We start from the raw sequence: 11324 nt of genomic DNA, 5'->3' as shown, positions 1-11324 counted from the left end.
TAAGCTGTACGTAGCCCTACCAGAGAAACATGAAAAAATACTAAAAAATTCCATGGGATCGTTTGCTGTCAATAGAGTGATCTAGTAAAATTTGGAGAATGAGGGATGGATGGACACTGACAGTGCAGGACATTCCTGTGCAGGTTGGTTTTAAACCTAATTTTTCCATAAGATCAAGACAATGCCTGGCGCTACAAAGCGTGAGCGATCGGATAGCCAAGGCCCCGAGGGCAGCAAGCGTACTCGATCAGAGCTACCACGACCAAACGGTAGCAGCCCGCTAGCTTCGTGTTGCAATACACTTGTTCCTGTCGAATTACTGGGGCTACCTCATGTTGTTAAAGCAATTAAAAGGTTTCTTTTGACGCCGGTCGACGCAATTGTGGAGGCAGCAAAGTCGGGTCAAGTAGTGTGGCTGGACCAGTTACTGGCACGATATGAGTGTGATGTGGCGAATGCGCTTGTGGTCGCTGCTACCCATGGCCACTTAAGTTGCGTCGAGACGTTGCAGAGCAAATATGCTTATTCTTCTGGAATTATTCTGACCTATGGCGACTGGAAAGTAGCTGGCAAGGCGACCGCAGCTGCTGCTGCTAATGGACATCTCCGCGTCTTGAAGCGGTTGATGTCAGTGGTATTTACTCCTGGTGTGTCTGGACCTGGCTACTTACTTATATTAACTGCATTCGCAGCACTGGATGTGGTTAGCTCCGAAAAGGTACGTATACGGAACTGATCAGATTCTAGATCAGATATTTATCTCACTGGAGATCTGACATGGGATCTGAAAATGATTGGTAAGTTCACGCACTTCTTCAGCCTCGAGGCTGCTCGTGCGTTGGTCAGTGGAGAAGATGAATCGAGAGGCAAACGAGGGCGCGTCGGTGGATGCCGAGGTGGAGCCTGCTGAGCCGGCTGAGGGCGCGCCGGAGGATGGCGGAGTGGAGCCAGCTGAGCCGGTCGAGGACGTCGTTAGCACTGAGTTGCTGTTCGAGCAAGCTCGACAGCAACTCGCAAATGATGTGGGGTCTGTGCCACGACGTGGTGAGCGGACGACATGCTTCTACAAGGGCTATAAGTACTGCAAGGCATGGTCGTCCTCAAGGAAAATTGTGTACAGATGCTCTAAGTTTCGCCAAGGTTGCAGAGGAAAGCTGGAGTTTACAATTGCATCGATGGCGTATGCTGCTGTAAAGCTGCACACATGCCGCATCGAAGCCATTGCCAACGTCGTCATCAACGTTGAGGACCAGATGAAAGCTCAAGCCGACCTTCTTGCGATTGAGCACGTCGCTTGGCCTGTGCGCCAAGTGTGGGAAGAATTGCGACGCCAGTTCTACTCAGCTGACAATCCCAACGTTGTTCGTGGGTTGTCAGAGCAACAAGTTGTCCGACGAGTACACCGAGCAAGAAGCGCGCATTACTCTAGCAATGTTCACGGCTCTATTGAAATTCCTCCGCTTTCATTGGCACTAGACGAGGAGCTTTCCTTTTTCCAGTTTCACTACGTCACCATTAACCGCAACGATTTGAACAAGCCTTCCCGCTTGCTTGGGTGGGCGCATCCATCTCTGGTCGCGCTACTACGCTATCATGGTACCACGTTGTTTGTGGATGGCACTTTTCGGTGTGTCCCGCCGGGTTACGCACAGTGCGTTGTGTTCATGGTCCACGACCGAGCCTCTGGAGTGTTCGTGCCGGTGTTCTACATTCTGAGCACCTCGCGTACTGGCGACGCCTACTGGGATATGATTCATTTTATCGTACAATCAACGGACCAGCAACTCGAACCGGCCGAAATTGTTTGTGACTTCGAAGCGCCACTGTTGGACGCACTACAAACACAGTTTCCGAACGCAATTGTGTTGGGGTGCTTGTTTCATCTGAAACAAGCACTCCGACGGGCTATGAAGCGCTATGCTATTCCGGAGGAAGAGTGTCTGATTGCAATGACACGTGGTGTCCTAGACACCCTGACGGTGATTGATCCTGCTCACATCGAGCGAGGTATTAAGTGGGTAAAGCGTGAGATCAAGTTGCGCTGTGCTCAAGCTGGCGTGACCTACTCTACTGAAAAATGGGCCGATTTTTGGGGGTATTTCAACCGCACTTGGCTGGAGCAGTATACCATCGATGTCTGGAACGTATTCGGCATGAACAACGAGTTGGTCGCACGAACGAATAATCCCCTGGAGAGGTTTAACAGGGAGCTTAATACACGTTTCCCAACCCCGCATCCTTCAATGGCGACATTTGTGACGGTGATCAAGGCTATATCAGCTGAGTACGTACGCCGCGTTGCTGATGTTCCTCGTGGGCGAGCCCGCCGTGTTCCTCGCGAGGTCATTCAGCTACCACAGGTTGTGGACATTCCCTCTGACGTTGACAGCGACGTGGATCCTCCACTGGAGGAACTGGAGGCAGTTGCTACACCCGCAGCGGACGGTAGTACACTCACTAGTGCTACGTTGTAGATATGTCCGTGTAGCAACCAGAAGACCTCGGTAAATGCTTCATCTTCTCCCCTTTAAAAGTGTTTTTCTTTGGTTTCAGTCTGTTCATAATTCAGGTCTCAAATCCTGATCTCTAATCCGATCAGTTCCGCATACGTACCATTTGGGAATCTACCCTGGATGTTGCGTCAGCAAATGGACATCTCGCAGTGGTGCGCTACCTTGTGCAACATGCCACGGCTAATAATTACCTAAGAGGCTACGTGACAGGTAAAATATTGGCGCGTGCAATTTCCGGAGGACACGAAGACGTGGTGGAATATCTTTTTAGCCTTAATAGCTCTCTATGGGACTTAGTGGAGGCCTTTATCGCGGCGGTAACACAGAAGCAACATGCACTTGCGGACAGGATTTTCGATGCGTACTGCCACGAAGATAAAATGAATTTATTGTATAGAGTAGCGGGTCGCGAAGCGGGTACGGAAGCAGTGAAATACTTGTACTACAACAAGGACAAAACGATTCCGATTTGATAGCAATGCGTTTGTTTACGCTGCGAAGCCATTTCTCATATCGCTACGATGGAGTTCCCTGTATGACACGACACGAGTTACCACGGACGCGTTTGACGAGGCGATGACGAATGCAGCTAGCTTTCCGCGGAATGGAGTAAATACCATGGAATTTCTCTGCAGTAAGGACTGTGCTTCCAGTCACGCAGTTGAGGTAGCATTTGCGCATTCACGCACCTTTACAATGGTCAAGATTTTGTACGAAACCTATCGGATATCGGAGGAAGAAATTGTAAATGCGTTCAAGGATGCATCTGGCTGGGGAAGAACCAACCTCAACATTTATAATGAGGATCGAGCTCAGATCGTGAAGCTGCTGTACAAGGAGCAGTGCATCTCACCTGAAGTTATCGATAAAGCGTTGGTGACCGCAGTATTTCACGATAAAAGTGAAATTGCGGAGCTGCTGTGTAATGACCCCCGCGTTTCCTTTGATGCGATATGTGATGCGTTCGCGGGGACCAACAGCCCAAAGAGTGTATATTTGCTGAGATATTTGTATGGCAAACGGTGGACGAAGCCTGACGCGATGCTAAGAGCGTTCCGAAAAGCAGCATTTCGCGGTCGTGTGGAGGGTGCACAGGTGATAGTGGATATTATATTCCAGAGCAAAAATGTACCAAGAACACTAAAGCACAAGATTTTGGCGCTTGCAATGGAAGAAAATGTGTTGCACTACCTCCAAAATATCGAGTTTGGATACTGTACTCGCAGTATGCGAAAGGAGATATTGCAGCTGACAACAACCAGGGCAGCCAAGATATGCGCGCAGAAGATTTTTGACACTGGCGAGCTCTGATCGCCGCGGAATTTCTAGTCCAATTTCAGCATTTTTTGACATAAGTATTAAGCATTTTAAGTAAAAGACCAAAAAAAAGTTTACATGAGTAGCTTGATTCCACGGTACACGTCGGTTATACGAATTTTCATGCCCAAAAACACATTAAGCAGAGTGATTCTATGCGTAAGCTTAGATACAATTCTCTAGCTCTCAAGCGCCGAAGTTGAAGGCGAACGTCGTCTTCTTATCAGTCAACGTATCGTCTTCGTCGCTCTCCTCGACATTCGAACCACTATCAGCGTCTGCATCCCTAACATCCGACTTCGTCAGCGCGTTCCAGTTGCTCTTGACAGCCACGACTGTATCATCCACATCAGGCTCCTTAAGCTCGCGATAGAAAGCTTCATTCTCAAACACTCGATCATAGGAGGTCGGTTCTTCCAGGAACACCAGACGAGCAGCATGCTCTGCAGCATGGCCCACAGCATCTCGTTGCGCACAAGTTGCTGAGCAGTACACGTTCGTCTTACAGACCACACAGCGTCTCAGCAATTCTCCTTCATCCGCAGCCTCCGCCAATGTCTTGTCGCAATGGAAGCAGCTCATGGCACGCCACGCTATCGACTCAACCTCCTTCGTCGTACGACGCCACACGGTCAATCCGTACGCTGAGTTGCCCCAATTAGGCAGCGCGATCTCCTGTTCCAGTACAAAGCGACGTTGGAGTTCGCTCTCGAAGCGACTGTCTCCTGTATCGCCCTGCCACTCCCCGACATGTAGCACTACATGACCTTGGAACAGCTGAAGGCTACGTACAGCCATAGCGTCGCCCGGTGGCGGGTAGCAGAGGAACAAACTACGCTCTGTCATGTCTTCTTGGCTCAGAACTTCAGGCCCGCCACGTCCAACGGAGCAGAACGGCGGCACGTGACCGTGATACGCGTTGCCTTCCTTGCCGTCAGCACCCGGAGGCGCTTTATCATACGCGACAATGTCCACGTTAGCACGTTGCAAGAGTGAGCTCCAATAGCCCGTGCCAGCGCCAACTTCGACGATAGGAGCGTGTTGCGCTATGACCTCCAGCGCCTGCTGGGTGGGCGTCGCATACGCGTACAAGTGACAGCACCAGTCCCTACAATTGTTACGCCACTGAGCTAGAAGAGGATAACTAGGCATCTCCTGCAGCGACACGTCTGTGTCTCTACTTGTGTCCTTTCTCTCTCGACGATAGTGTTTCTTCTTGTTGTTCTTGGCTTTCTTACTAGCCACAGGTTCACTCTTAGGAGCACTTAGCACAGCGTCCATTTCTCCATCCATCCCGACGCCTTCTTCGTAGAATAAACGAACACCTTCACGGAGACGAGCGTGGAAGATAGAAAGCAGCGGGTTCTGGTCTTCTTGTTGCTGCGCACGCAAGCGTTCACGCGCTATTTCGTCTTGGGAAGACGATGAAGTGGTTGGGAGTGCCAGAGACTTGAGCAATCGAGCCGAGCCCGCCAATTCGTGGTTTAGAAACGTTTCTAATTGGGACGACGTGAACGTCTCGAGGTCTTTTAGATACGTTGCGGGCGCAGGCACAGCGCCACACGCACGTCCGTAGAGGACAAGAGCAGCGTAGTATGTCTGGAAGTACATTTGATCGCACACACAGGCCAGAGAAATGGGCAGTTGGTCGCGAGATGCTGTTCCCACCGCTTGTTGGGCCTTACGGAGCTGCGCTTGGAGGTCTGTGAGCAGCTGCATCTCCTGACGGAGTTCGTCGGATGACTTTTGACCGTTCTGGGACCCTCCAGCTGCGAATTGTTTCTTGAGGTGAGCGAGCACAGCGTCGAGACGCTCTAAGGCGGACTTGGTCCATACGCGGCTCTTTAAGATACTGGCGCCTATCCTTCCAAGACGAATAATCTGGAACAGAGTCTGTAGTAGTCGTTGGCCGCCACTAGGCAATGCAGCGGCAGGTTCTGCGTCTTCTCGGAGAACTACCGCGTGCTGTAGAACTCCGTGTTGGCATTTCTGACACTGGGCGTTCTCGAGTAGGTCTCGCGTGGTTTTATCACCGTCGTCGCGCTCCTGAAGGCCCAAAGAGCGTGAGCCATTGACGCACGAACAGCCAGGTACGCCACAGGCTCGTAGTGCGCAAGTATCGGGCAGTACGACGGCCAGACGCTTGAGGACGAGTTTGTGGGCGTCCGCGGGGTCCTCAGGCTTGCTTTGCTTGGGATTAACCTTGAGCAGCTTAATGTTGTTTAAGTTGCTATTGCCAGAGTGGTAATTGCTGGTTGTATGGCCGCTCGTGGCGCTCGGGAGTTGCCGTCTGCGCGTCTTTTTGCTTTGTTTGCGCTGCTGTACGTGGCTAGCAACGTCACCGTCCACGTCTAGCCCGTATTCAGCCGCCAGCGCCGCCATTTCATCCTCAATGAAGGCGATCTCGCCGGCCTGGAAGCCCAGATGACCGGCCTTACGCTTACGGCCACTGGTTGCCTTACTTTTCTTGCCCATGGCGAAGTGATGACCGCACCAAATACGTAGTTCGGTTTTGGTTGGTGGTCGGGCACACTATTATTAATACGGAAATGCTACAGTCCATGCGTCAAATCCGCTTATTTTCCATGTAATACTCCATGTAATGTCCATGATGTAAAATATTTTCATTCGGTAATTTATAAAAACAACCCAGTCGTTGAGTGCAATTATTGTCCAACTCTCATCCGTGTATTGTCCACGATGTGATCTATGTAGTTAATACCGGTACAATACTGTATACCGGTAGTTGTACCAATCACACCAGCCTTTCATTTGCTTTTCAAACCCAAACTCGCCCCCCTTCGAGCATTGCCGCCGCCGCCGCTCCGTTACCTGCACGCCGCAGCCTACGTCACGAGATCAACCGTTGCTGCAATCGCCGGCCATGTCGCTCAGTCTACCCGCTTCCGCGACGTCTGAGGTGCGTTATCTTGCTGTTTGTGGTCTCTGTGAACGTGTTTCTAACCGTGCGTTATCTATTTGTAAATACAGGGTGGATCGTCCGACTCCTCTTCAGATATCGACACCACGGCTTCCGCAGCCTCCGGCGCGGCTGCAAACTCGGACGACGCCTCGCCTGACACGGACGAATTCAAGCGTCCATGTATTGTCCAGGTCGTAGACTCTCCCTCCCTTGTGGAGGGCCCCGCAGACGTGACGTATCCGAGCTGGTCGGCGTGGAATGAGTATTTGAAGGCTTACTCGGTAAAGTCCCGCCAGGTCATCCGCATCCAGTCAACGCTTAGTTGCGTATTGAGAAACAAGCGGCTGGGTCAAACAGCGGCAGCAAAGCAGGGAATGGATGTTCCGTACGTACCAGAGACGTGGGGTGCTTACCAACGCACATACATCTGCACACATGGCTGGCCAGCAAAAGACAGGAGCAGCGGATTGCGAACCAAGCACTTCGTCCGAGGATGCGGTTGTCCATTTCGATTTGTGGTGCAGCTCGTGCAAGTTGACGGCTTATGCTGCCTTCGCGTGAAGAACGGTGTGTACCAGCACAACCATGCGGTGGGGACAGCGCAGTTCAAGACGTACGCGGAGAACCGTAGGTTGGACGACACGGACACGAAGGATGCTGTGGACAGCATGGTGATGTACGGTAGAAAGCGCGCACGCATCTATGAGTATCTTCTGGGGAGAGGCGAGAACCTCGTCAAGAAGGATGTGGACAACATTGTGCAACGTGTTAAAGCAGAGATAAGAGGAGGGTTGAATGACGACGACGCTTGCGCCGCAACTCTCGCGGAATTCGCAGCTATTGACGGTAACGTAGTCACGGTGGACGAAACTGATGCGGGACACTCTGGTGTGATCAGTATGACTTCCAGACATATGCGCGACATGGTTACTAGGTTTCCAGAGCTTTTGCTTGTGGACTGTACCCACAAAACGAATCGGTAAGTCTTCCCATGTATTGTGCAATTATTTGTCCATGTATTGTCCATGCTTATTTTAATGTCATGCCCATGTATTGTGCGATTCTTGTCCATGTAATGTGCATTAGATACAACTACCAGCTTTGTACCTTCATGATGATAGACGACAATGGGCGTGGGCAGCCTGTACAACAGTCTTTGCTCGAACGAAACGCCGATTGGCAGATGTCCCGAGCGCTGGATCATCTATTTCGGATTGACGATAAGATTGGCGACAAGGTTCAAGTTATAATGGTCGACAAAGATCTGAATGAGATCCGCGTGTTGCGTCGGTACTTCCCTAAGTCGCGCGTGTTGATTTGCGTCTTTCACGTCATCAAATATCTCCGCACAGCGTCCAGGAAGCCAGAATATGGTAAACTTTCGTCGGACGATCACGACGCCATCGACGCATTAGTCCACAACATGGTATATGCCTTTAGTTCAGAGATCTACGAGACCAATTGTACCTCCATGAAGGCACTTTGCACTAGGACTGGATATATGGCATTTTACAACTACATGGATGAAAACTGGAACACTTGTACGGAGATGTGGGTCATGTACCAACGCTCACGGTTGGCACATTTGCGCGTCCACACGAACAACCATTTAGACAATTGGTTTGGGCATTTTAAGGACGGGGTAAACTCCAACATGACCATGACGGACACCGTGAAGGCCCTTGTGGGTGCTGATGCCAGGACTTCCAGTGAATACGTGTTCGACAAGACTAGGATCGGGTTACGTGTCAACCGCAACTACGACGAGGAGATGTGCCAAGTTTTGCGCTTTACGACGCATTTCGTAGCAACACACGTGGAGAAGGAGTACGTAATGGCATGTTCGAAGGTCGACAAGTTCAATTTCGACTTAAAGTCAAATCCAGGCTTCGTGGAGGTGACGGGTAAACACAAGACGCATGCTGTGGATTTGAAAACGTGGAGCTGCACTTGCTCGTTTGCTTCTGCAATGCGTCTGCCTTGTCAACACGCGATCGCGTTTCGGAAGTGGAGTAACGCCCCAGGAAGCGTAATACCGCTGAGTTGCATCGATGAAAGGTGGGTTAACTCCCAATTTATCCACGTATAAGCCGTGAGTTGTCCATGTAATATCCAATATTGATGTTGTACTGAGGGTCTGACATGTCATTCATTTAGATGGTTACATCCTGCTGAACAACCGATGACTCCGCGGCCTTTTGTGCTTAATGAGTTTAAACCAGGGGAGGCGAAACACAAGGTGCTTGACGCTAATGTTAAGTACAAGGAGGCAGTCAGCGCGTTCCAGGCTATATGCAGTGAGCTAGCCGATATCTCTGATGACGACGAGTACCGTGAGCATTTAGACTTCGTCGTGCAACAATGGAGGAACATTAGGCAGCGCAAACGTGTAAAGGTTGAAAAAACGAAGGTTCCAGTCACGAGAGAAGAAACAGAAACAGATGAAGTGACCTCTCCAGTGACAACCAGCCGAAATCGAACCGGAACCAAGCCCGAAATGGAGCAGCTTGCGCTTGAGACCACTCCTGATGACAACGAAGAGAAAATTACTGATAGTGGATTGCGCATCCGTCTGAACCCCAAAGCTAAGAAGTCTGGTAGGCCCCGGTTGAACAGAAAGGAGAGAGAAGCAGACGACAAGAAGAAACGAGCGTTGTTTAACGAGTCAGAAGCCCATAGAAGATGTCTTGGAGAGGTGACATTAATACAACTTGCGCGCAGTCTTCAACTTGAGAAGCCTCCACTTCAAGACACTCTACGTCGTGTTCTGCCACTCCAAACCAAGTACAACAACGCGGGTAGCAAGAAACCCAAGTACACTAGAGAGAGTGCGCCTGTGCTGAATGAAAACGCGTTCTACCTACTTCCACCCAAACTGTTGGACAAGTGCGTTGCCGTGCTGCCTGTGAGCAACACCAATGAAACAGCCATCGATGTACTCACCCAGAGTCAAACTACACAAAAAGACGAAGAAACATCTACAATACCTGGACAAATCTTGGACAGCAACGGACAAAACCCGGAGATCGAGTGTGTCTACATCGCGGGTATCGGAACATTTTCACGCGAACAGATTGAGGCCATGGCATACTTAGCAAACGTGAAGCGTTCGTGTGATGATGTAATGGCGTTTACCAAATGGTTAACACAGGATGCAGCCAGCGCCATACCAGCAGCACAACAATCGACACTTCAGAGCATGGCAGAGGCCATTGCTCGCGCCTATCCCCAAGATACCATCCCAATTGACGGCAACGATTACCACTACGCGATGCTGTACCATCTCAAGCCGCCCAATGGCTAATGATGCGCTGATTTTGGCTTTTTGCGCGAGATTGTACACGACGGGCACCGGCGTTCGCATCGTCGGTGTCGAGGCAGCCTCGGCGTCAAAGAAGAAGAAATCTATGAGTGAAAAAATGAAGACAAAGGTTCAGGAACTACTCACTGAAGCGGATGTACTGCTCATTCCTGTAAATTTTGGGAACATGCATTGGTGTGCAATGATCGTGGATGGCAAGCAGAACAATGTCCTGTACTACGACTCAATGAACCTGAAGACGTACAAGGACGTACTGGACCGCATGTCGTGGGATCTGGCTACTACGCTCAGCGACGACTTCAAAGTTGTGTCCGTCAATGGACCGATCCAGACAGACGGATACAACTGCGGATTCTACGTAATGTTGAGGTTTTGGCGATATGTAGACAAGAGTGTGTCGCTGGACGTAGCTCCGATTGGTCTAACGCTGTTACGCTTCCGCATCCTTCACTTCGTGCTTCACGGTAGCAAGACACAATCTCATTTCTATTGAAACTGGAATCGACCCGCCTAATGTTCATGCGTATGGTTGACCTCCTGACTTCTGTATACCGGTATGTACGAGATATGTCAGAGGACTTTCGTTTGCGAAGGTCTAACAACTTCCATTCACTATGGATTTTAAAAACAGTGGTAAGTAATTTATTTCGACACATGGACATTACATGGAGTATTACATGGAAAATAAACTGAGTCGACGCATGGACTGTAGCATCGGCCTTATTAATAATACAGTGCCACATTATCCGTCCCTCATTTTTTCTTACGAGGTCTTTGTGAATTACGACCAAAATTTGCCGGGTACAGTACATAGTGAGGTTTTTTTATTTCCTGTTTTGAGCGTACTTACCGTAAAACACGGATTCAATGCTACACTGGTAAAAAGTTTAATTTTAGTATAAATTGCATAGAGTCGTGCGCACTTCTTACACCCGTAAAAACTTGTGCTCACTGCGCACCAACAATCTCACTTCCGCGCCAAAATGACACCCGCCCCCATTGTGCAAATGACACGGCGCCCGAAGAACAAAAACAAAGCCAAGCTGCGAGGGCTTTTACGCCTCGGAGAGGCCAGCTCAGTCGTCGCCTTGGCTGCTGAGCTAGGCGTTCACCGAACGACAATGTACCGGTGGATGTGGCAAAAAAATGTCCTTGCCAGTGCCGCACCAAACAAGTACTACGCCTCAGTACCAAGCCGCCAAAACCTCTACGTTAAACACCCGAATCTCGAGCAAAGGTATTTTTAGTT

The 11324-nt window shown here is 50.1% G+C and overlaps 1 protein-coding gene across 1 annotated transcript; it reads right to left on the bottom strand.

Annotated features, from left to right (window-relative positions):
* Positions 1–4016: 4016 nt before the first annotated feature.
* On the bottom strand, positions 4017–6332 carry PITG_11413 (uncharacterized protein; the record flags this gene model as incomplete). The annotated part of the gene is made up of 1 exon (XM_002900953.1): positions 4017–6332. One exon carries the CDS (start codon positions 6303–6305, stop codon positions 4017–4019), a length of 2289 nt encoding a protein of 762 aa, XP_002900999.1.
* Between the last annotated feature and the right edge of the window lie 4992 nt (positions 6333–11324).

Source organism: Phytophthora infestans, genomic scaffold, assembly GCF_000142945.1.
Source record: "Phytophthora infestans T30-4 supercont1.23 genomic scaffold, whole genome shotgun sequence".
NCBI classification, from domain to species: Eukaryota; Oomycota; class Peronosporomycetes; order Peronosporales; family Peronosporaceae; genus Phytophthora; species Phytophthora infestans.
Note: the sequence above shows the minus strand (reverse complement) of the source record. Positions and strands in the feature narration are given on the sequence as shown.